This window comes from Ahaetulla prasina, chromosome 4 (assembly GCF_028640845.1).
Source record: "Ahaetulla prasina isolate Xishuangbanna chromosome 4, ASM2864084v1, whole genome shotgun sequence".
Taxonomy (NCBI): Eukaryota; Metazoa; Chordata; class Lepidosauria; order Squamata; family Colubridae; genus Ahaetulla; species Ahaetulla prasina.
In genome coordinates this window covers 47,153,515-47,177,967 of record NC_080542.1, presented here as the reverse complement: position 1 = coordinate 47,177,967, position 24,453 = coordinate 47,153,515, and the positions used below count along the sequence as shown (strand labels likewise).

Sequence of the window (24,453 nt, the reverse complement as noted above, 5' to 3'; positions counted from 1 at the left end):
GAGACCTCGGCGGGCCCGCTCCCCGTCCCTCCCATGGGAGTCCGTTCGGTACCCCCTCCTGTGCCGGGTTCCCGAGCGTGAACTCAGTATAAGCCGAGGGGACGTTTTTCAGCACAAAAAACGTGCTGAAAAACTCGGCTTATACTCGAGTATATACGGTATATAAATAGGAATGTTAGGGTTTTTTGTTTGTTTGTTTGTTTGTTTGTCTCTTTTTCGGTCTTCTATACAACCACGTATGTTTGTTAAGATTTGTGCCTTCCCTAATTTAACTGAGATTTATGGTGGGAATGATCTGTGTGTGTGTGTGTGTGTGTGTGTGTGTGTGTGTGTGTGTGTGTGTGTGTGAAAATCTCAGAGTTCTGTTTTCCTCTCTTTGTCCTCCTTGTTTTTTATGTATGTATGTCTAAGTCTTTTTGCTCCCTCGAGGTAATTGTAACTGTAAAATGTACAGTTGCAAGAAAAAGTATGTGAACCCCTTGAGATTACGTGGAGTTTTGCATGAATTGGTCATAAAATGTGCTCTGAACGTCATCTAAGTCACAACAATAGAAGAACACAGTCTGCTGAACATAATACTACACAAACATTAGATGTTGCCATGTTTTAATTGCACATAACCTGTAAACATTCACAGTGCAGGGAGGAAAAAGTATGTGAACCTTTGGACTTAATAACTGGTTGATCCTCCTTTGGCAGCAGTAACCTCAACCAAACTTTTCCTGTAATTGCAGATCAGACCTGAACAATGATCTGGAGTAATTTTGGACCACTCCTCTTTACAAAACTGTTTCAGTGTAGCAATATTCTTGGGATGTCTGATGTGAATCGCTCTCTTAAGGTCATGCCACAGCATTTCAATCGGGTTGAGGTCAGGACTCTGACTGGGCCACTCCAGAAGGCGTATTCTGTGCTATTGAAGCCATTGTTTTATTGAATTACTTGTATGCTTTGGATCATTTTCCTGTTGCATCACCCATCCTCTGCGGAGCTTCAGTTGGCGGACAGATGGTCGTACGTTTTCCTGCAAAATGTCTTGATAAACTCTGGAATTCATTTTCCCGTCAATGACAAAAATCTGTCCAGGCCCTGAGACAGCAAAGCAGTCCCAAACCATGATGCTCCCTCCGCATGTTTTACAGTGGGGATGAGGTTTTGATGTTGGTGTGCTGTGCCCTTTTTTCTCCACACATAGTGTTGTGTGTTCTTCCCAAACAACTCAATTTTGATTTCATCTGTCCACAGTATATTTTGCCAGTAGTGCTGTGGAACATCCAGGTGCTCTTTTGCAAACTTCAAACGTGCTGCAATATTCTTTTTGGACAGCAGTGGCTTTCTCCGTGGTGTCCTCCCGATGTACTCCATTCTTGTTTAATGTTTTCCTTATTGTAGATGTGTCAACAAAAATGTTAGCATGTGCCAGAGGTTTCTGTAGGTCTTTAGCTGACACTGTAGGATTCTTCTTTACCTCATGAAGCATTCTGCGCTGTGCTCTTGGAGTCATTTTTACAGGACGACCACGCCTAGGGAGAGTAGCAACAGTGCTAAACTTTCTCCATTTGTAGACAGTCTGTCTTTCCATGGACACATGAACATCAAGGCTTTTGGAGATACTTTTGTAACCCTTTCCAGCTTCATGCAAGTCAACAATTCTTGATTGTAGGTCTTCTGAGAGCTCTTTTCTGCGAGGCATGGTTCACATCAGACAGTGCTTCTTGAAACCAGTAAACCCAAACCAGGTGTGTATTTTTAAAGGGCAGACAGCTATTAGCAACACATCCAATATCATCACACTGATTGGAGTCAAGGTTGGCTCACTCCTGCCTCCAATTAGCTCTGGGAGAAGTAATTAGGCTAGGATCTCACATACTTTTTCCTCCCTGCACTGTGAATGTTTACATGTTATGTGCAATTAAACAATGGCAACATCTAATGTTTGTGTAGTATTATGTTCAGCAGACTGTGTTCTTCTATTGTTGTGACTTGGATGATGTTCAGAGCACATTTTATGACCAATTCATGCAAAACTCCATGTAATCCCAAGGGGTCACATACTTTTTCTTGCAACTGTATCTGATCCCTAGAGACAAGAATTTTAAATTGCTAGGGGGAAAAAAGGTTGAAGCAATGAAAAATGGGGGAAAGAGAGAAAAGAGAAAGAGCCTTTGCCCTGGGTCTGTATGGCCAACAGGAACAGAGTAAAGAGAAATTTTCATCTTCTATTTTTTTTCTCCTTCCCTCTCTGTATCTTAAAGTAACAGCTCAAGTTTATGAGGAAATTTTAAGTTCATTTACAAGAAAAAATTCAGTCTTGCACTTATTGTATGTGTTTAAATGGTTTTTACCTGTTCATCTCTTTCCTGAAGCATGTGAATCCAGTTTCTTTCTCATCTGTGGTCTCTCCATTTTGTTGAAACTGATTTATCTGCTTAGTAACTGCAATACTGATGTGTTGTTTTTTCAAACCCTGCCTGCAAGCCATTTATCCTCCCACACTCGACCTCCCCCCAATGCCTTTCCTCATCCAGAAAGGGAGGAGGGGACTATGTTCTCATGTCTTTCAGCCTTGCACTGACGATCTACAATCTGTGAAAGCAGAGCACATGGTTCCAGATGCTTCCTCCAGAGGAGACCTCCCATCCATTTGAGCCAGCAATTGGGTTTGAATCCAGCCACCACTGAAAGTCATCACAGCAACCAGAGTGGAGCAGACCTTCCCAAGCTTGACTGACCAGCCTTACCACCAAGCAGATCACCCAGCAGACATGAAAGAAAGGACCCTGAGATGGACAAGTAAAGACCAAAAGACTCTTTTCAATCCCCAGAAGACAGCTGGAAAGACTATGGGGGGAGGGTGGAAATTCATTGTAAGGTTTTTTTCTTGTCTCATTTATATTGTAACCAGTTTAACGTACTCATGTAAGAATTGTATTTGGGAGCAAGTTCTGCCCTTCTCCTTAGATTTCTGTCTGGTGGGAGGGAAAATTTGTCCGAAATGTCTGTATTGCCTGTATTTTAACAGTAGCTGCATACACATGCACACACAGACACACCATTCAGAATTAAACTGAAATCATTTACCTCCACACAAAGTTTCTCCTAGGTTGAGTTTTGCTCTGTGGCACTAAGGCCCAAGCAGTCATATCTCCCAGCTAATTCCATGGGGAGGGGCAATTCCCCTCACTTGAAGAGATAGCAGAAAAAGAGATCTCCAAAACCCAAGCCCTGACTGTGACTTACAAATGATGCTGCCCAGTTACCCAGTAAAGCAGGATATGTTGCACTAGTGGTCTTATGAGTAGGAGTCCCATAGCTCCTTGTGTGTTAATTTTAAAAATCCTAAATAGTCTGATTGCAGACTATTGGCTAACCTCAATTTGGACTCACAAATCCTGGATGCATTAAAGAAAGAGCTAGGGCAAGTTCAAGTAACCATCCCTTGGAAATGGACAGCCTGTAATTTAAAGGAAAACCATGACTGTGAAAAATTTTGGGATGTGTGCTTGAAACCTGACTGGAAACTCAGTTTCCAGAAAGTGACATGAAAAATCTAGAAACAATTGGCAGGGAAAATTGGATACTGTAAAATTCTTATGAGAACTTTTCTCCTGGCTGTTAGTCCTTCATGGTTGAAAGCTTTTGGGAGCCACTGAAGGAATCCTTTTCTGTTGCCTCTATTAATGCCTTCCCCTTTGCATCAGAACAATTAAAAGCACCCATCAAGTCTCCCTGATCTGATCAATTTTATTCTTTTGCCAAGAACATGTATGTTCCATTCACATCTTCTTTTTTTCTTTTTTTTAAAAAGGGAGGAATTGTAGGAAGTTAGCACCCACCCCTCTCCTAGAAGAATGAAATATTTTAGGAAATATTAAAAAGGTAGAACATATTTCCCTGGATGAGAAATGGAGAAACATGTTTTAAAGACAAAGCAGCTCCCAACTTCCTGCCTTCCCCCACACCACCTTTGTCAATGGGCTGGAGGCAGAAACCCCATCCCCCCCCACCTTTGTCAATGGACCATCATCTGCAACACAATAGGACCCATCCAGCAATAGAAACTCCCCACATGGCACCTGGGGAAATTACATCAGCCAGCAAGGCTAGCTATTGACAGCAACCAATCAGGATACTTTTCCTGTGCCCCAGGAAGTTCAAAGCCAGAGGGTATAAAACCCAGAGACTCTTAGTATCTCGGCCCTTTTCTGCTCAGGAACTCAAACCATGTGATCCTGTCCACCATTAAACCATCTTTCCAAGCAGTCTCCATGTCTCCAGTGTCTTTTTCCCCACTTGGAACTGAACCCAGAAGGAAATTTCTTTCCACAACACAAACTAGCTCTGAAACAGCAATGCATAAGATTACATAGTTATTATCTCAAAATAAATATTAGGAATAAGGTCTGTAGGGATATTATTTTTGAATATCTGATGTTATGTACTTTGGCTAATGAAACATCTGCAACGAAACAACCAAGCTCAGACAACACGAAGAACACATCATTTCAACCCTGAGCTATAAATATTCTTTTTTATTGAGACTCAACCTTAGTTTCAATTGGAAACAAAGCATCCTAGACCAAGTACAGAATTCCTGGAAGCCTGACATACAGACAAGGGAATTTATTTATTTATTTATTTATTTATTTAGATTTTTATACCGCCCTTCTCCTGAAGGACTTAGGGCGGTGTACAGCCAAAGTATAAAAACAACACAATGTACAATTAAAACAAAAACTTAAAACAAACATAATCCATAAATGGCCGAAATTAAAACAATCAAATTTAAAAACCCTTAAAATTTATAAATAATAACCCCGATTAAAATTGTTTAGAATTAAAAGTTTAGAATTAAAAATTTAAGCCAGTCCTGCTTGAATAAACAAATGCGTTTTCAGCTCACAGTGAAAGGTCCGAAGGTCGGGTAATTGGCGCAAACCAGGGGGAAGTTCGTTCCAAAGGGTAGGAGCTCCTACAGAGAAGGCCCTTCCCCTGGGGGCCACCAGCCGACATTGCTTGGCGGACCGCACCCTGAGAAGACCCTCTGTGTGAGCGTACAGGTCGGTGGGAGTAACAGCAGGCGGTCCCGTAAGTACCCGGGCCCTAAGCCATGGAGCACTTTAAAAGTGGTAACCAAAACCTTAAAGCGCATCCGAAAAACCACAGGAAGCCAGTGCAGACTGCGCAGGAGCGGTGTTACGTGGGAGCAGCGTGGGGCTCCCTCAATCACCCGCGCAGCTGCATTCTGAACTAACTGAAGCCTCTGGGTGCACTTCAGGGGAAGCCCCATGTAGAGAGCATTGCAATAATCTCAGCCATAAGTAGACGCAAATCACACATTTATATACAATTCAAAAGAGGCAATTAAAGAACAAGGAGAACAAAAAGATGGCAGACTATATCCAGCAAACTATATCCAGATAAGCAAGAATTAACATGAGACGAGTAGAATAGAATAGAATAGAATAGAATAGAATAGAATAGAATAGAATAGAATAGAATAGAATAGAATAGATTTTTTTTATTGGCCGTGTGATTGGACATACAAGGAATTTGTCTTGGTGCATATGCTCTCAGTGTACATAAAAGAAAAGATACGCTCAACAAGAATCATAAGGTACAACATTTAATGATAGTCATAGGGTACAAATAAGCAATCAGGAAACAATATACCGTATATACTCGAGTATAAGCCGACCCGAATATAAGCCGAGGTACCTAATTTTACCACAAAAAACTGGGAAAAACTATTGACTCGAGTATAAGCCTAGGGTGGGAAATGAGGCAGCTACTGGTCAATGTAAAAAATAAAGATAGAGCCAAGTAAAATAACATGAATATTTATTTGAACGAAAAACAATAAAAGTGCAAAAGGGGGTCCCCAAAAAGAATATGGTATCAAAAATACAGTATCTTTAAAAGTAACAGCAACCAAGCTAACGAGAGCTAAAATCCCTCAAAACTGGAGTTCTCCTCCTCATCATCTGTTTGTCCAAACAGAGCTTCAGCTACTTCAGCTTCTGTGATGTTATCCGCATATACGTTGTCGTCATCACTGAGTTCACAGTCGTCATCATCACTGCTGTCACTCTCATACAATGCGCTGTCTTCACTGCCATCCATAGCATTACTAATGCCACATTTCTTGAAGGCACGTTGCACCATGTCCTCTGGAATATCTTCCCATGCATCACGAACCCACTGTGCTATTAGTTCTATGTCTGGCTTTCTCAGATTTCCAACTTTTGTCAGACGAGCTTGACCAGATGTCATCCATTCATGCCACATCCTTCGCACATGGTCCTTGAAAGGTTTATTTAAACTGACATCTAGGGGCTGCAATACAGATGTAAGCCCACCTGGAATAACGGCCAAAGTGACTTGAGATGACTTTGCCAATTTTTTTATGTCATCAGATGTGTGGGCTCTGAACATATCCCAAACTAACAGTGATCTTCTAGTCCAGTCCCCACTCCTCAAGCAAGAGATCCTATACTGTTTCAGACAAAGGATTGTCCAGTCTGTTCTTTAAAAACCCTCCAGGAATGAAGTGTCCAATAAGGTTCAAATTGCAAGTAGTCCTCAATTTAAGACTGCAATTGAGCCCAAAACGTTGTTTTGTTATTTTTCCCTAACCGTGTATGTATCCCCCTGCCCCCCATTTTACATCAGGCTGCCATCAAAGCGAAGCACGGCTGAATATTATTATTATTATTATTATTATTATTATTATTATCATTATCATCATTATCATCATCATCATTATCATTATTATCATTATCATCATTATCATTATCATTATCATCATCATCATTATTATTATTATTATCATTATCATTATTATCATTATCATCATCATCATTATTATTATTATTATTATCATTATTATCATTATCATCATCATCATCATCATCATCATTATTATTATTATTATTATTATTATTATTATTATTATTATTATTATTATTATTATTATTATACCGCCCTTCTCCCGAAGGACTCAGTGCGGTGAAGTAAGATTCAACAGCGGCAGGGAGGAGCTGGCTCTGTGTTTGTGTGTGTGTAGTATGCGCGCGTTGGCCGCCCTGTTTCCTGGTGCTCTGCTCCCTGACCCCAGTGGCAGTCCTTACTCTCTCTCTCCCTCTTTCTTTCCTTCTCGTTCCCCAGTTCAGAGCTCGGACTGCTCTTATTTTCCTCCCCTTTTCTTTTCTTTTCCTTCCTTACACCAGCCGCCCACCTATGCCAAGGTCTCCTGGCTTTTTCGCTCTCTGTAAGCAGCGGCTTCTCGGCAGCGTCGCCCCGCCTCAATTGGTTTGGAGAAGGAAAGCTAATTTGCTGATCTGCGCGAGGGTCGGTTTCTTTGCCTCCTTCTTCTTCCTCACTCGGGAGTGAAACGCAAAGTATAGTTAGCCTGAAAAAACTGAACCGTGTGACTGGCGGGAGAGAAGGACGGCGCCGGGAGGCGGGGAGAAATCGTTTGTTCTTGCCGTATTTCTCCGCTTTCCAAGAGTCTTTTTTCACCTCTTTCTCCCCACCTCCCCAATTTCCATAGGGAAAAAACCCTGGGAAAACTTGGCAAAAAATAAAATAAAATAAAAAGTACTGAGTGCAAATGTTTTTTTTTTATACTGTAGTTGGAGTTTTCCATGTTTCTTTCACATTCCGAGGGCGAGAGGAGGACGAGTAAGAGGAGGGCGAGGGTGACAAACGCCCCCTCCGCCTCCGAGGCGAGAGGAGGACGAGTGAGAGGGGCGAAATGTCGAACGCCTCCGCCCCTCCGCCCCGCCGCCGCCGCCCACCGCCGCCGCCGCCATCAAAAAGCGGCGGAAGAAAACGCCGAGGCCAGCCGCCCAAAACGAGCCGGCCGAGCTGGCAAAGCATGCCGGCAGCATTTGGGCTCGCCCTGCCGGCACTTCACGGCGGCCTCCCCACCCACCCACCCACCCCACTGCCGCCGCACTCAATTTCGGCTGGAGAGGAGGCGAGGGTGACAACGCCTCCGCCTCCGAGGACGAGAGGAGGACGAGTGAGAGGGGGGCGAAAATGTCGAACGCCCCCTCCGCCCCGCCCCCTCCGCCGACCACCGCCGCCGCCATCAAAAAGCGGCGGAAGAAAACGCCGGAGGCCAGCCACCGCCCCAAAACGAGCTGGCCGAGCTGGCAAAGCATGCCGGCAGCATTTGGGCTCGTCCTGCCGGCCCAGCTGCAAGGGTAGACTCGAGTATAAGCCGAGGGGGCGCTTTTCAGCACAAAAAACGTGCTGAAAAACTCGGCTTATACTCGAGTATATACGGTAAATATAAATCGTAAGGATACAAGCAACACAGTTACAGTCATAAGTGGAAGGAGATGGGTAATGGGAATGATAAGAAGATTAATAGTAGTGCAGATTTAATAAATAGTTTGACAAGTGTTGATGGAATTATTTGTTTAGCAGAGTGATGGTGTTCAGGAAAAAACTGTTCTTGTGTCTAGTTGTTCTGGTGTGCAGTGCTCTGTACTGATGCCCTAGTCAAGGAATCTTGAAGGAGAAAGCCATATCTTGATCAACATTGACAGGGCAAACTGTTGTATATAAACAGGGAGCAAACCTCATACTAATTAACACAGATGATTTACTTAGCCAGGTATTGAAAATGTTTGCAATCTTAGTCTGCATCAGGCTCCACAAGTTAACTGCAGTTCAGTAAATAGGAATAAAAGCATCCCAAACTGCTAGGTCTATGTGATTCAGGAAATTCAAACTTCTTCAGGTTTCTTTTTCTTTCTTTTTTCAGAAGGGCAAAGTGTGCAAGAATTCCTAATAAGTTTGTTTGTAGGGAAGTTTCTAGGTACCCTTGACTCTGCCCTAAAGTCAGTTAAAGTCTTCAAACATTTGTATGATTCCCCTTCTTTCATAGCAATTATAAAAGTGCTAAGAGGGAATGTATAAATGAATAAACACTAAACTCTGCTAGGTCTAGTGATTAGCTGAGGTTCCTACATGAAATTGTGCTTGTACTTTTGCTCTAAAGTATACCTGTCATCCCATTTTCAATAATAATAAATTTTGAAGCAATAAAAAAGAAGTGCTGTATAGCTCTTTATATTTGCCTAATGATGTAGTATAATAATATCTAGTCTTCAAGATCTTAACATGTTAAAACAATAGAGTTGTGATGTTTTCATGTCTCTTTTATTTGATAATCATGGCTGCATAGAATAATGAGGAATAAAGGCATATTCCTGTTCTAATTTTTTTTAAGTGATTCATTTGGCAGTTTTGAGTTTTCCACAATTTTGAGCTTTTTAAGAAGAGGAAAGTTTCTATTGTCTTAACAATTAGTTTCTTACCTTTTCTATTCAGAGAATAAAATCAAGCTCTAAATAACAAATAGGTTTTTTTTAAATATCTGGAGCTAACTAGTTTCCAGGAAAAGAAAACCGAAGCTCACAGAATATCTGGAAAGACTACGCAATATCTGGCACAACAATGTAGTATACACTGCAGGAAAGGGAAATGTTATGAAAGATTTTGAATCAAAGTGTGATCTTAAAATCAAAGAAAAACCCAAAGGCATAAGCTTAAAATGTATGAGAAGAATTTGAATAAAAAGTACAAATCCTTATGTTACAAAGGTACTTTTTCAGTACTTTATTCAGCATCTTACTAATTTGATTTCAGTTGTTTTCACTAGACGCTAGGCGACACTAGTGCACAGATGAATGTTTATTCACATACTACAATAAGTTGCATTATGCTCATTCCTTTTGCATCATGCAAATTAAAACTGGAGAATAAAAAAAAAAATCCCTACTGGTAATTCCTAATACTTAGTTCAAGGTGGTTCATATATCCAACTTTATGTTCTGCAAACTATGTGATTTTACTGATCTTATGCATTGCTATTTCAGAGCTGATCTTTGGTTTATGAAATACTAACACACAGGGTAGAAACCTACTAAGGTTTTTGCTTTTACAAAAATCCTTGTGGACTATCCCAAAGATGTTTTTTCCAAAAGGCAACTGGATTTTCTTGGGTTTTTTACTTTGAAAGCATTTCTTCAGTTCAAACTGAAGTTAGAACTGGAGAAACTTCTTGGATGAGAAGCAAAACATTTTCAAAGAAAAAACTAAGAATGTCCAGTTGTCCTTTGGAAAAAGTACCTTTTGTACAATCTGGACCTGGAAGACTGAGAATCTCCATAGACAGTCCTTATGGACTCATTTTTCTAATATAAAGAACTCTTGTGTATGTGTAATCAATTCATTAGAACTGAGAGCGTGCCTAAGAATTTTATGCAATCTCACCCTTAGGCTGTTGCCCTGCTTAAATCGCCAATTGATGTAAAAGATGTCCAACCCTCAACTACAGCTGCACACTATAGGGGACAATTGGTAGTAGTGAGCAAACTACTATTAACATCATCACTTATCTTTTTTGTTGCTATGTATGGAATGCCAGGGCTCCTTAGAAACCTTTGCCCACAATATATCCAATATAATTTTGTTGTCCTCTTAAGACGTCACCATGACTTTGACATCTAAGAACTTTTATTTACTGTTTAACTTCGTGGATAGTAAAAAAAAGATCCCTTGCATTCTAAGGAGCCCTGGCATTCCATACCATAACAATTCTTGATGAACGCATCTTTTATTTTATGTACGCTGAGAGCATATGCAACAAGACAAATTCCTTGTGTGTCCGATCACACTTGGCCAATAAAAAATTCTATTCTATTCTATTCTATTCTATTCTATTCTATTCTATTCTATTCTATTCTATTCTATTCTATCATAACAATCTTCAATACCATAACAATCTTACATGCCATACCATAATGGTCTTCAATACCATAACAATCTATGATATCATATTCAAAAGGCATCTTTCCTAGCATGGCTAATTGCTTCCCAGAAGCTTAGTAGTATAGGGAATTTTTTTTTTCTTTTTTTAGTTTTTCATTGTAGCTCTGTGTTTCACTCCCAGTGTTCACATGTTGGAAGAAATATCCATCTGGGTTCAGTTCCAAGTGGGGACAAAGACACTGGAAACATGGAGGCTGCTTGGAAAGATGGTTTAATGGTGGTCAGGATCACATGGCTTGAGTTCCTGAACAGAAAAGGGCCTGAGATCCTGTGTGCTCCCTGGTTTTATGATTTTTCTGAGCTTTGACCTTTCTGGGGCACAGGAAGAGTATCCTGATTGGTTGTCAGACTCCCAGGGGGTGGGGGTCTTAGCTAGCCTTGCTGGCTGTCTCTCAAGCTTGCTTGAGCCTTGCCATGTGGTGAGTTTCAGTTGTATTGTGTTGCAAATCATGGGGGGATTGAGTGAGCTTGGTTGAAGCCTTAATTGCCCATTGACAAAGGTGGGGAGAATGAGTGAGCTTAGCTGAGGCTTTTAATGGCCCATTGACAAAGGTGGGGGGGGGAGTCAGGAAGTTGCAGGGAGCTCCTTTGTCTTTAAAATATGTTTCTCCATTTCTCATCCAGGAAGGTATAATATTCTGCTTTTTAAAATATTTCCTAGAATATTTCATTCTTCTAGGAGGGGGGTGGGTGCTAAATTCCTACAATCCCTACTTTTTTTTTTTTTTTCAAAACGTGAGTTTTGAAACATGCTCTTGGCAAAAATTAAAATTGATCAAATCAGTGGGTGCTTTTAATTTTCCTGATGCAAAGGAAGCCATTGATAGAGACAACAGAAAAAAAGATTCCTTCAGTGGCTCCCAAAAGCTTTCAACCATGAAGGTCTAGCAGCCAGGGGAAAAGTTCTGGTAAGAATTTTACAGTATCCAATTTTCTATGCCAATTAATTTCAGCTGTTAGATATCACTTTCTGAGAGCTTCCAGTCAGGTCAAGCAAGCACACATCCCAAAATTTTCACAGCCATGGTTTTCCTTTAAATTACAGGCTGTCCATTTCCAAGGGTTGGTTACTGAACCTGCCCTAGCTCTTACTTTAGTCTATCCAAGATTTTTTTTTTCCAGTCCAAATTGAGGTTAATCAGTGTGCAATCCAGGCTTTTCCTTTTCTTTTCTTTTTTTTTTAATTACGCACAATGAGCCCTGGGACTTCTACTCATGAGACCACCAGTGCAATATATCTTGCTTTACTGGGCAACTGGGCAGCATCATTTGTGAGTCATAGTCAGGGCTTGGGTTTTGGATATCACTTTTTCTGCTATCTCTTCAAGAGAGGAATTGCCTGAGGGGATGCCCTCCCCATGGAATTAGCAGGAGATCTGACTCCTTGGGCTTTTAGTGCCACAGAGCAAAATCAACCTAAAAGTCTTGTGTGGAGGTAAGTGAAGGAATAGACTAATTCTAAATGGTGTCTGTCTCTGTGTGTGCCTGTGTATGCAGCTACTTTTACAATACAGGCAATACAAACATTTTGGACATATTTCCCTCCCACCAGACAAAAATCTAACGTGTTCAGAACTTGCTGTGGTAGCCACTCAAATACAATCCTTACATGAGTACTTTAGACTGATTACAATGTAAATGAGACAAGACAGAAAACCTTACAATGAATTTCCACCCTTCCCCATAGTCTTTCCAGTTGTCTTCTGGGAATTGAAAAGAGTCTTTTAGTCTTTACTTATACATCTCAGGGTCCTTTCTTTCATATCTTTTGGGTGGCATGCTTGTTGGTCAGTCAGGTTTGGAAAGGTCTGCTCCAATCTGGTTGCTGTGATGACTTTCAGTGGGGGCTGGATTCAAACTCAATTCCTGGCTCCAACAAATGGAAGGTCTCCTCTGGAGGCAGCATCTGGAACCATGTGCTCTGCTTCCACAGTTGCAGAGTCATCTTTTCAGGGCTGAAAGACATTAGAACAGGATCTCCTCCCCACTTTTGTGGGTAATCTTCTCAGGAAAGGCATTGTAACAGGATTAAAAAGTTGGGGGGGGACGATATCTTGCAGGCAGAGTTTGAAAAGATACAACACATCAATATTGCAGTTACTAAAAGGTAATGCAGTTTCAACAAAATGGAGACACAACTGATGAAAGAAAAAAAAACTGGATTCACATGCTTTAGGAAGAGGAACAGGTAAAATCATTTAAACACACAGTAAATGCAAGACTTGATTTTTTTTTTCTCTTGTAAGTGAACTTAAAACGTTTCCTCATAAACTTATCTTGTAAGTGAACTTAAAATGTTTCCTTATAACTTGAGTTGTTACTTTAAGATAAAGAGAGAGAGGGAGACAAAAGCAGAAATGAAAAGTTCTCTGTATCCCGTTTCTGTCGGCCAAACAGAAATAGGGTAAAGGCTCTTTCTTCCTTTTTTTCTCTTTCTCTCTTTTCCCCATTTTCATTGTTTCAACCTTTTGTTTTTGTTTTTCCCTAACAATTTAAAATTCTTGTCTCTAGAGATCAGATACATTTTACAGTTATAATTACCTCAAGGGCCCACAAAGACAGACATACACACATAAAAAACAAGGAGGACAAAGAGAAAAACAAAACTCTGAGATTTACACACACACTGATCATTCCCACCATAAATCTCAGTTAAATTAGGGAAGGCACAAATCTTAACAGACAGACCACGTGGTTCCATAGAAGACAGAGAAAGAGACAAACAAACAAACAAAACAAAACAAAAACCCAAACATTCCTATTTATATATTTCCCTTTTCTTTTAAGTACCTTTATTTAGCCAGATTTGTTTCCTATTCTCATCTTTATTACACAATTTCTTCAATTTCTTTTCTCGCATGCCAGTCAATACTGGCACCTGCCTGGCGTCCCAGGCCCCAAGCATGTCTCTCAGGGGATTTCCCTCTACCCTCGAGCTTACGCTTCCCATGATCCTCGGGATGTGGGGGTCACTTTGTCATAGGCGGGCACTCCGCAGTTTCGGAAAAAAGGTATCCATGAAGGACTCGACTCCCTTCTGTCGAAGTATGGGCCCCTTCCTTAAGGGAACTCTTATTTGAAGATCACCAATAAAAAAAATAGTGATCCCGGAGGACCTTGCTGCCCCTACAGCAGGTACGAGCACCTCCTCTCACTCCACATGCTCCACTTTAGGCTTTGCTTTCCTTTTTAGATACACCGATAGTTCCTATATATTTCTTTTTTCCCCCTTCACACTTTTCCTTTTGCTCAGCTTCCGTTCCTCGAAAACACAAAGTTCCACATTTGGCTTCCCCCCCTTGCTTTCTCTATCCTACCGGTCATGGCTCGGTGGAGCTAGCAGTAGGTAGAGGTGCGGCTAGAGGTTGCTCAAAGAGGTGGAATCAGACTGTTTCCTTAGGTGGAATCCCACACACACACTTCTTCCTTCCCTAACAGAAGGTCCTGTGCTCTGGCAAAACCCCCATGCTCTCCAGACTTTTGGTCTTTCTGCGGTTAGGAAATGCACAGAGGATGCAAGATCCAGCTGTGATTGGGAAAAGGGCTCTCTCATTCACACACATGCAGGCATACACATATTTCCCATGCTTTTCCATGCTTAAAAAATTAAAATTTAGAGGTACTCACCTTCTTTCCAAGCAGTCTTTGAGCTCAACACTCAAAACCCCTTTAAAACCTAGTTCCAAATGGCCAAGGTCCAGGAAAACTTACCCACAGACTCAATGGGTCTGCTGCTAGCAAGGGAGGCTTACCTGGGCCAGGTCCATTGGTTAGGTTAGCTTGGAGTCCCATCTGGGTCGCCAATTGTTGGAAGAAATATCCATCTGGGTTCAGTTCCAAGTGGGGACAAAGACACTGGAAACATGGAGGCTGCTTGGAAAGATGGTTTAATGGTGGTCAGGATCACATGGCTTGAGTTCCTGAACAGAAAAGGGCCGAGATCCTGTGTGCTCCCTGGTTTTATGATTTTCTGAGCTTTGACCTTTCTGGGGCACAGGAAGAGTATCCTGATTGGTTGTCAGACTCCCAGGGGGTGGGGGTCTTAGCTAGCCTTGCTGGCTGTCTCTCAAGCTTGCTTGAGCCTTGCCATGTGGTGAGTTTCAGTTGTATTGTGTTGCAAATCATGGGGGGATTGAGTGAGCTTGGTTGAAGCCTTAATTGCCCATTGACAAAGGTGGGGAGAATGAGTGAGCTTAGCTGAGGCTTTTAATGGCCCATTGACAAAGGTGGGGGGGAGTCAGGAAGTTGCAGGGAGCTCCTTTGTCTTTAAAATATGTTTCTCCATTTCTCATCCAGGAAGGTATAATATTCTGCTTTTCAAAATATTTCCTAGAATATTTCATTCTTCTAGGAGGGGGGTGGGTGCTAAATTCCTACACACAGATGGATACCAATGTCTTGCCCAACAAAGAGACCTATTCAGAATATTGGATTGTATTTTTAGCCAGATTCTTTCTTCAGCTTCAAAAGTAGCAAGTGGGGAACGCAGACTACATCAGCGCAAGCTTTGCAGAATGACCTCATTCAGACTATGGCATCTGTTAGAAGCAGAAACAACCGTTTGTGATATCAGGAGATCCTGACTTTCCCTCTTGTTCTGTCAGCCAGTCCGTAGTAAACAAAATTGTTTCTGTTTCTAAAATTGCATCTTAAAACATAATACACTCACTACATGTATAAACATCGCTAGATTTTAGTGTGCATGATTTTAATGTGTGATTTAAGATTTAAAGAAACTCTGCAACTTTTCAGAAGTTTCCTCAGAGATTAAAATGGTTAATAAGTAAAGGCAGTTTAATTTTACATGACTTGCCTGAAACTCCTACCAATTGTTACACAATATTCCTGTACTTAACCTGCAGTGGGATGGTGATAGGTATTCTAATACACTTCCGATTTCTGATGGTTCTTTGACTCCATAATTACTGCAGGACACTGTTACAATACAAATAATGTTGTGAACAGATAATGATGCTATTTTAAAAAATATTAAATGGCATTGCATTAGTTGTATTATCATTTTACTTTATAGCTTAACAAGGAACATAAATATACTTTAAATTGAGTATCAAGTCCTTGTGCCCATTGGCCTTTTTCTATTTTATTGTTTTCCAAAGGAAAAAATAAGAACATTTTCATTTCAGATTTAACACAACCACTTCTCTCTGGCAGACCTACTTGGGGGAGTTATAATTTGTTTACACTTAAAAAGTCCACGCTCAAACCATGATTTCATATCCTGCTGTTATACAATAATGGTTTCACTACATTCTGATTTTCCTTTGCTTGCTACAAAGAATTGTAGTGACCTTAAATGTGGATACTTCTAATCTCTTCTTGGCAATAACTCCCACACACATACCTTTGGTGATTTTCAAATCACATATTCACAGTTAAAAATAGTGGATCTTATTATACCTATTGGATTACATGTGCCATCTCTCTCCTAAGTCTTAACATTTTTGTAGGCTAGGGCAAATCAAGGGCACTATAACCTTATTGAAGTAAACACAATTGACTACACTGAGTGTGAGCAGTATGGAGGCCTTGACCTCCATCAGCTTGTTGATGAGATGAAATGTTTTTGGTTTCATTTGATTGTATTTACAGCCTAATCTACTAAACTGCTCCATTCTAATGGGAATTGCCAGAGGGTAGGAGTCTAGAGAGGGTGGCCAGTGGACTGAGGTCAAAATGAGGTTAAACCATGTTAACACATACCAATACAACCCTCCATTGTTTTTTTTCTCTCTTGAGATTTTTTTCTCCCTAAATAGCTTGTATTGTCCAGGCCAAACAGCTTTACTTAGCTGTTTTCAGGAGTACTTTGGGGGTGGGGGGGGGAATTCCACTGAAGAAACCAATTTAGAGCCATTAGCTTGGATTCAAGGATACTTTTGTTTCTTATGGTTGACTGTTGCGATAGCTAGTTTGGGACTTGGATTGCCAGGTTGCTCAAAAGGTCTTGTGCATTCCTTGTCATCCCTAAGAAGGTAAATTCAGAACTCTATAAAGAGCCTGCTTGCCAGAGTGCTATATTCCCATTCTGACATAGTTTGAAAATATCCTGTATGAATTTGGCAGACCCCTTCCAGCCATTAGAGTCTTGAATAATTCAGCTGAATGCAACTTCACTTAGTATCATGCACATGTAAATAAGTGACAAACCTCAGAACTCTTATTAAGGTAGAGGAGAATCAGTAGTTTATGTAGTTTCCAGAATTTCATAGCATTTTTAAAAGATACATTAAAACATATTCTTGACAACAGAAGTGGCTTGCCACTGCTTCTTCTGGGATTATTTACTTTTATTTACACATTTAGTGTTTGTTTGTTTGTTTGTTTCTACCCACCATGATTATTTTTATCATTAACTCAAGGCAGCAAACATACCTAATACTGTTTACTCCTCATATTTTCCCTACAACAGCAATCCTGTGAGGTGATAAGACTGAGAGAGATTGACTGGCCCAAAGTCACTCCTGAGTGACTGTTGAGTTTTACTGTTAAAAACATATCTTGAACTGTATTACAAGCAAATATGCTCCATGTCTGATTTTGGAGCCCATTTTAATGTAATATATTTAATTTTAGTATAAATGGTAATCAGAATTGCAGATGGCAAGTACTGGTAACTGGAGTATTCACCGTCATGTTTCCCCTATATTTCTAAATTCCTCATTACCATCACCAATATAGCATTTATCATCATTCTAAATATCTCTTAATATATCGATTACATATTTATTTAGTTACATTTTGTAACAGCTTGCCCCAAGCTGATGGCCTCTGTATTTGTTGACCTACAATTTCAGGAATTTGTATGCCCAAATCATTGTTAGTTACAAAATCTGGAAGTAGTGGTTCCAAACATCTAGGTAGCACATGTTAATTATAAGAAATGCTAACCACATTTCTTCTTAACAGAAATGGGATTATGTTTATTATTACTAAAGGGCTATCTTATTGGTTCATTACGGTAATCAATGAGAGAATAAATGTTTTATGAAGAAAGGTGCATTCAGTAGCAAGATCCATTTTCCAGTACTTAACACAGAGAATTGTTATTCAGGTAGTGAGGCTTCTGGTAAGATAAGATAGATCTATCATCTCTTTACTGTTGTCTTGCTTGGATTGAAGGCTACTGCATTTCAGATTATAATGTTTTGTTTTGTTTTCAGAGAAGCAGAGTCCTTCAAGGAGCAGGGAAATGCATTTTATGCCAAAAAGGACTACAATGAAGCATACAACTACTATACAAAAGCAATAGGTGAGGATGAAAAGGAAAGGGATGGGAAGTCTGAAAACTGACTTTTGGGCACACCCCCATGTATAGATCATGAAAGCTTTTATTGCCTTCATTTGAAAATGTCTCAGTTCTGGTATGTATGAACTGGCTCAGGTGGCTAATTCTTTACAGCAGTCAAATCCAGCATTTTTAATGTAGAAAACTATTTAAAGAGTTTTCATGTATATCAGTATATCTGTCTAGGTCCAGAAGTGGCACGCAAAACCATTTCTCTGGGCACGCAAGCAGTTACCCGTTGCTCTTCTGAATTCCAGCATGCCGGGCAGCTGATCTTTACACATGCAGGTATGCCAGAAACTGGAAGAGCAGCCGCCCAGAGAGCCTGCATGCAACAGGCGGCTGCTCTTCCAGTTTCCAGCGCATGTATGCACACCAGCCAGCTGGTTTTCCAGTTTCTGGCACACGAAGACCAGCTGGCCGGTGCTCATGTGCACACCAGAAAATGGAAGATTACTTTCCCGATGCGTGCATGCACACTGGATAGCTGCACTTCTGGTTTCTGGTACGTGCATGCGCACTGGCCATCTGGTCTTCAAGCGCACATGCGCACCAGAAACAAGCAGACCAGCTGGCTAGTGCACATGCACATACCAGAAGAATGTGTGCAACCAGAAGAGCAGGTGCACGCGTTCGCACCTGGTGGCTGCTCTTCCGGTTTCTGCCACGTGTGCATGTTCCTTTTTTGGCACTCGCTGCCGAAAAGGTTCACCAACACTGGTCTAGGTTATATTTTCTTATTCATGGCTGTTCTAGAGATACAGTATGGGTCTAGAATGCAGTGTATAAACAGCCTACTTTAAGCCCAGAGATCTTTCTTAATATCAAAGTACTGATCTTTGTAGTTATGGAAAATCTTGGGGGAAATAATCATGGCATATTTGATTGAGAAACTAAAGTAGATCTTTCATGAGTTAAGTAGTGGTTAGCCATTACCCTATTTCTCTATTAATTGTGTTGAAAGAAATATCCATCTGGTTCAGTTCCAAGTGGGGAGAAAGACACTGGAAACATGGAAGCTGATTGGAAAGATGGTTTAATGAAGCAGAACCATCAAGCACATGGTCCTGGCACAGCTGACCACATGGAGTGGAGCAGGGGTGAAATTCAGCCGGTTCTCGGGCGAACCAGTAGCTGCGGCTGTGGGAGGCTCCACCCACCCATGCGGATGTCATGATGTCCCTTTTTTGAGACAATTTTCAGCCTCTGTGCATGCACAGAAGGCTTTGCCCATGCGCGGATGACGGCACATGCACATTTGCGAACCGGTAGGGAAGGTAAGTGAATTTCACCCCTGGAGTGGAGAGAGAGAGTTATATATACCCTCTCTTGGGCCTTGCCCTTGAGCTTCCTGTTCCTGTTGCAAGAGCCTGTATTCTATTGGTTGCTGTCAGACTCCCATGTGGCTATGCAGGGGTCATAGCTGAGGTTGTCTGAGCTCCCATGTTTGGTTGAAACTTGGAGGTGATGATGTAATGAAGAGGCTTCTGTTCTTTGGACAGTTCTTACTGTGTCTTAATAGATCTGTCCTGGTTTGGATCTTGAGTGAGGGCTAATCATCTTGAGGTTGAAGGCTGGCCCAATCCTGCTAGGGCTATTAAGAAAGGTGGGGACTGCTTTCCAATAGCATGTTTCTCCTTTAAGGAAATATAATACTCTACCTTTTTAATATTTCTAAAAATATTTTATTCTTCTAGGAGAGGAGTGGATGCTAACTTTCTACAGTTGCTTTGCATTCTTTTATGTTTCTGTAGCAAAGGCACAAACAAGTATTTAATGCTCTTTGCAGATCTGTGCAAACTGGCCAGTTTTTTCTGCGTATCAAAATAAAAATCTTATTAGCATCATTAATATTAAATAAAAAGTAAAATCTACTTTGTGGAGAAAAAGAGTTCAAAATCTTACAGAATAGCACATAGCTTTCTCGTTTCGAAAATGCCTTCAAAAAGAGGCGCAATACAAAGCAAGTGAGTTCTTTTCTGCTTCTAAATTAACCACTATCTTCTTGTTTCTTATCTTTCAGATACATGTCCCAGCAATGCCAGTTATTACGGAAACCGTGCTGCCACTCTCATGATGTTAGGCAAATTTCGGGAGGCCCTGGCAGATGCTCAACAATCAGTCAGAATGGACGATAGCTTTCTGAGGGTATATGACTCACATGTGTAGTTCTCCTGATCCTTTATCGTACTGGCATGTTTTCATAATGTTCTTATCTTCTCAGGGACATTTAAGAGAGGGAAAGTGCCACCTATCTCTGGGGAATGCCATGGCTGCCAGTCGCTGCTTCCAACGAGTTATAGAATTGGATCATGAAAATGCACAAGCAGAGCAAGAGGTAAAGTATTGAATATGAGATTTGGGTGATTGATCTAGTTCAGTAGCCCATGTTTGACTGATAAAAGTCTCAAGATATGTTGGACTGGGTTATATTAATTTAGTTAACACTTCTTTTGAATACCGAATTTCCATTTTAAATTTCGTTTTGAATGTATATCCCAGTTTTTCAGTTACACACAGGACATTAGTGAATTAAACGTTTTGTCTCTTGTCCTGGCTATAAGTCTGAGTATAAGAAATACTGTATCTCTTCCAGTCTTTGCTTGGTGAGAAAGTTTCCTTTTCCTTTTGTATATGGAATTTCTGGATTTTCTTTAAAACCCCTCATGTTCTTACTAGAAAAATGCTTGTCCTTAAACCATTTCTTAAAATGATATAATTTTGACTCTGTCAATATATGATTAAAAATTAATGTACAGAATATATGTACATGACACAAAAACATTTGAGATATTAATAAGATCTACAAGAGGATCCCTCCTCTGGTGAGAATTGTTCCATTTGTTCCTCCATTTGCCTTAAGTGCACAGTTAATACAATTAGCATGTGATATTAACCAAGTTTTTTAAATTATCTGAATTTATTTAAATCCAAAAAAATCAACAGCGGTTGCTCAGTCACAGTTCTTTTACAAATGGATGGTTTTGACAGATGAAAAACACCTTCAGTTTTAGCCATGTCTCAGAACTTGCTCCAGATTTTGCCCTTTTTTGCCCCTCACAAATCAATTTTAAGTTTAACAAAGTATGGAACTCTTGGCAGCACTTACGCTTTATCTGTCAAGTTCAGTCTGACAGTTAAAAATTCCATCCCCTGTAGATTGCTCATGATATCCTAGAGGTCAGAATGCCCAGTTTGAGGACCCATGTTGTATTATGCTAACTATTTTAAATGTGAGTGTAAATGCTTATGTAAACAGTTGCTTTGTAGAGAAGTATAACTCTTACAATCCCTCCAGCTATATGCATAACAGAGGACAGAAATTCTGCCCATAAGTGGTATAGCATATCTTAAATATTCCCTGAATATATTCAGGACATTAGAAATCATGTATGCTAGAAACCTGATTATTAATCATAACATACATCCTGAAGATATCTTGGGTATAAAACTTTGTGCATCAATAATACATCTTAGCATGTATTATTAAGGTTTTGTTAAAAATTGATGGTTACATGTTGTTTATCAAAAGAAAGGTATAGTTATGAAGTTCAAATAAATATGAAATTTAAAACATTAGATTAGACTCCCCAGTGTTGCTATCACTCAGATACAGTGAGCTACTGCTCTCAGAATTCTGGCTAATAGCTGATTGAGAATCCTGGGAATTCATTCAGTAGTAAAATATATCTACAGGACAAGAGAATGCCTAATGCCCTACGAACAGTTAATATTTCTAATCTGATATGATGCCTTCTGTTCCAGCTGAAGAGTACCAAAACTGTTCTAGACTATGAGAAAATTGCTGAAGTTGACTTTGAAAAACGGGACTTCCGAAAGGTGATAAAGATTAATTGATGTGTATGTATGTGTGTGTAATAAGGGAGAGAGAGAGAGAGAAACTATTTTGCTTAGTTGGGGTCATGAGGTTCCTTCCTTGCTCTCAGAATTACTTAATCTCATCCTACCTTTTCATGAATGAGAAACAGGAGGTTTGATTTTTTTTTCCAACAACAAGTGTTTCAAACCTCTAAATCTCTCTGTCCTTTTTTGTCTCTTTTGAGTAACAAATTTGTCTTAATTGCTCTTCAGCAAGACGGTATTGTTGCTTAGTCCCACTATTTCAATGTTAAATCCTCTGTCTGACCTAGTGAATTCTTATTATGCTGCTTTCTAATTGCCAAGAGCAGCTGCTTCACCAGAGACAATCTGAAGTTTGTCTTAAGGAAGAAATCTGCCTTGTCTGAGATTTGAGCAAGCTCTATCTAGGCTTCTCTGTCCCTTATGCGTTATCAAATATGTCCCTTGTTTCTGGAGAAGAAGCTCCTCCTTTTTGTGGCTCCATCATCTGGAGTGTCTCGGCACTTCCCACAGCACCCAGTGGTGATGTCACCTGTGAGAAGAGTTGGGGGAAGGGAATTTGAAAATCCAGCTGAGCCTCAAATCAACAATGCCCTCTTCATATGCAGCTAACTGAGAGACCATGAGAACACTTACTGAGGCCTAAAATTTGGATTCATCATTTTTCATAGTAGCTGCTGCTTCATTGAAGCTACTTTTGTTTTATCATTTTCTTGAGTTTCTAATCCAGTATTTAGCAAAATTTCTGCAATCACAGGGCACTGAATAAACATTCAGAAGAATGACACACTTTTCCTACATTTTCATTTTTAAGATCACAGGAGTTAATATTTTCAGATCAATATAAGATTGATGGCTGCCTTTGTGTATGTCTTCCCATATTTTCCATTCTTAAATGTTTTTAAACTGAAATTTGTAGCAGAAAAATAAAGTATAGGTAGTCCTTGACTTACAACCACAATGGAGCCCAAAAATTTATGTTGTTAAGTGAGACATTTATTAAGTGAGTTTTGCCCCATTTTCTGACCTTGCTTGCTGCAGTTGTTAAGTGAATTACTGCAGTTGATAAGTTAGTAACCCGGTCATTATTAATGATTCTGGTTTACCCATTCACTTTGTTAGTTAGATGGTCATAAAAGGTAATTACCAAACCTTAGGACACAGCAAAGGTCATATATATGAACCAGGGCTGGGGCATGCAGACTTGGTCCATACTTTAAATAATTTGTTTCTAGCACTCATTACTTCTTTGGAAATTGTGGAGAAGGTACCATTCCCTATTATTTAGAAAAGCTTTTACCCCAGAGTACAGAAGTATGCAGAATGGATACTGGTGTATTCTTAAGTCATATCTGCCCTGGTCACATAGAATTTGGGGTAAAGGCAGTGGTGAAATCCAGCCGGTTCTATCTGTCTTGGGTGAACTGGTAGCGCTGGTGGTGGGAGGCTCCGCCACCCACCCAAACGTCATTACATCCTGCTTTTGACCTTCTACGCATGTGTGGAAGAGGCCCGTGTGAGCTTACATTTCCAAACTGGTAGCAAAGGTAAGTAAGTAAGTAACCCCTGGGCAAAGGCATCTAGTTTAAAAAGTGAAAGTGGCCTAGGTGACGAGTGTGGAAGTGGACAGTAATCTATAGCTTACATTTTTTTTCTTACTTTACACACACACACACACATCCCAAAAGAAACCGTTCTGTCCCCCCAACCACAACCAAGCAGACATGCGAGCTGACTATATCTGCCAGCAATTTACTCCGACAACAGATATCAGTTCTGGCCAGAACCTGCGATTTCCTGCCAAGTTCTCTTATCTCCTCAGACCAGCGTAATTGCAGTTCAGAAATAAACAGAAGCCAAAGGCTTAATCTCAAAATATTGCAGCCAAAGATTCCAAGAGTCAGTTTTTGTCCATCACAAGAAGCTATAGAGCGGCTCCTCCTGCTTTTATACTCTGTGGGGTCTGGCTCCATGACTCAGCACTCTCTAGGCTTGCCCCACCCCTTCTTTTGTTGTTCCCGCCTCTCCTTTCTGCGATGCCTGGGATTGTCAGCAGCTGCGTCTTGAGGCATTTCCTGGGAGGGGGAAGGTGCAGGAGAAAGAGGCCTCGTCATCTCCTCCACCTGGCCTGCCTCTGGGACCCAGAGCAGAGCCAGAGAGGAAGGTCCTGCAGAGGGAAGCCCTGTCAGCTCTTCCCCCTCACTCTCTGAGTCACTCTCTGCCAGGAGGCCAGGCTCGGGGGCTGTAGACAAAACAGAAACATTCCCAAAGAAGAACTTGTAAATAGCAAAGATGTATCTACTATCATCTACTGTCCATATTCATGTTTTGCATCTTTACAATCACAGTCACCCTCCCCCATTTTGTGATTGTGGCATATTTGGGTTTAGGTTTATTTTGCTCCCGGAACAAGTTTCACCCAAGAATTTCTATGAATA

At 40.6% G+C, this 24,453-nt stretch overlaps 1 protein-coding gene across 4 annotated transcripts in view; it reads left to right on the top strand.

The window, feature by feature from the left end:
* Window positions 1–24,453, top strand: part of DNAJC7 (DnaJ heat shock protein family (Hsp40) member C7) — a 58,550-nt gene that overhangs the window by 13,492 nt on the left and 20,605 nt on the right. For all 4 annotated transcript variants that reach the window (XR_009155063.1, XR_009155062.1, XM_058182928.1 and 1 more), the window contains exons 2-5: window positions 18,030–18,118; window positions 20,178–20,302; window positions 20,379–20,492; window positions 21,920–21,994. Coding sequence is in view for 2 of the 4 variants with exons in the window: in XM_058182928.1 (XP_058038911.1) it covers window positions 18,030–18,118; window positions 20,178–20,302; window positions 20,379–20,492; window positions 21,920–21,994 (403 nt within the window). In the remaining 2 variants the exon portion in view is untranslated. The remainder of the gene's footprint in view (window positions 1–18,029; window positions 18,119–20,177; window positions 20,303–20,378; window positions 20,493–21,919; window positions 21,995–24,453) is intronic.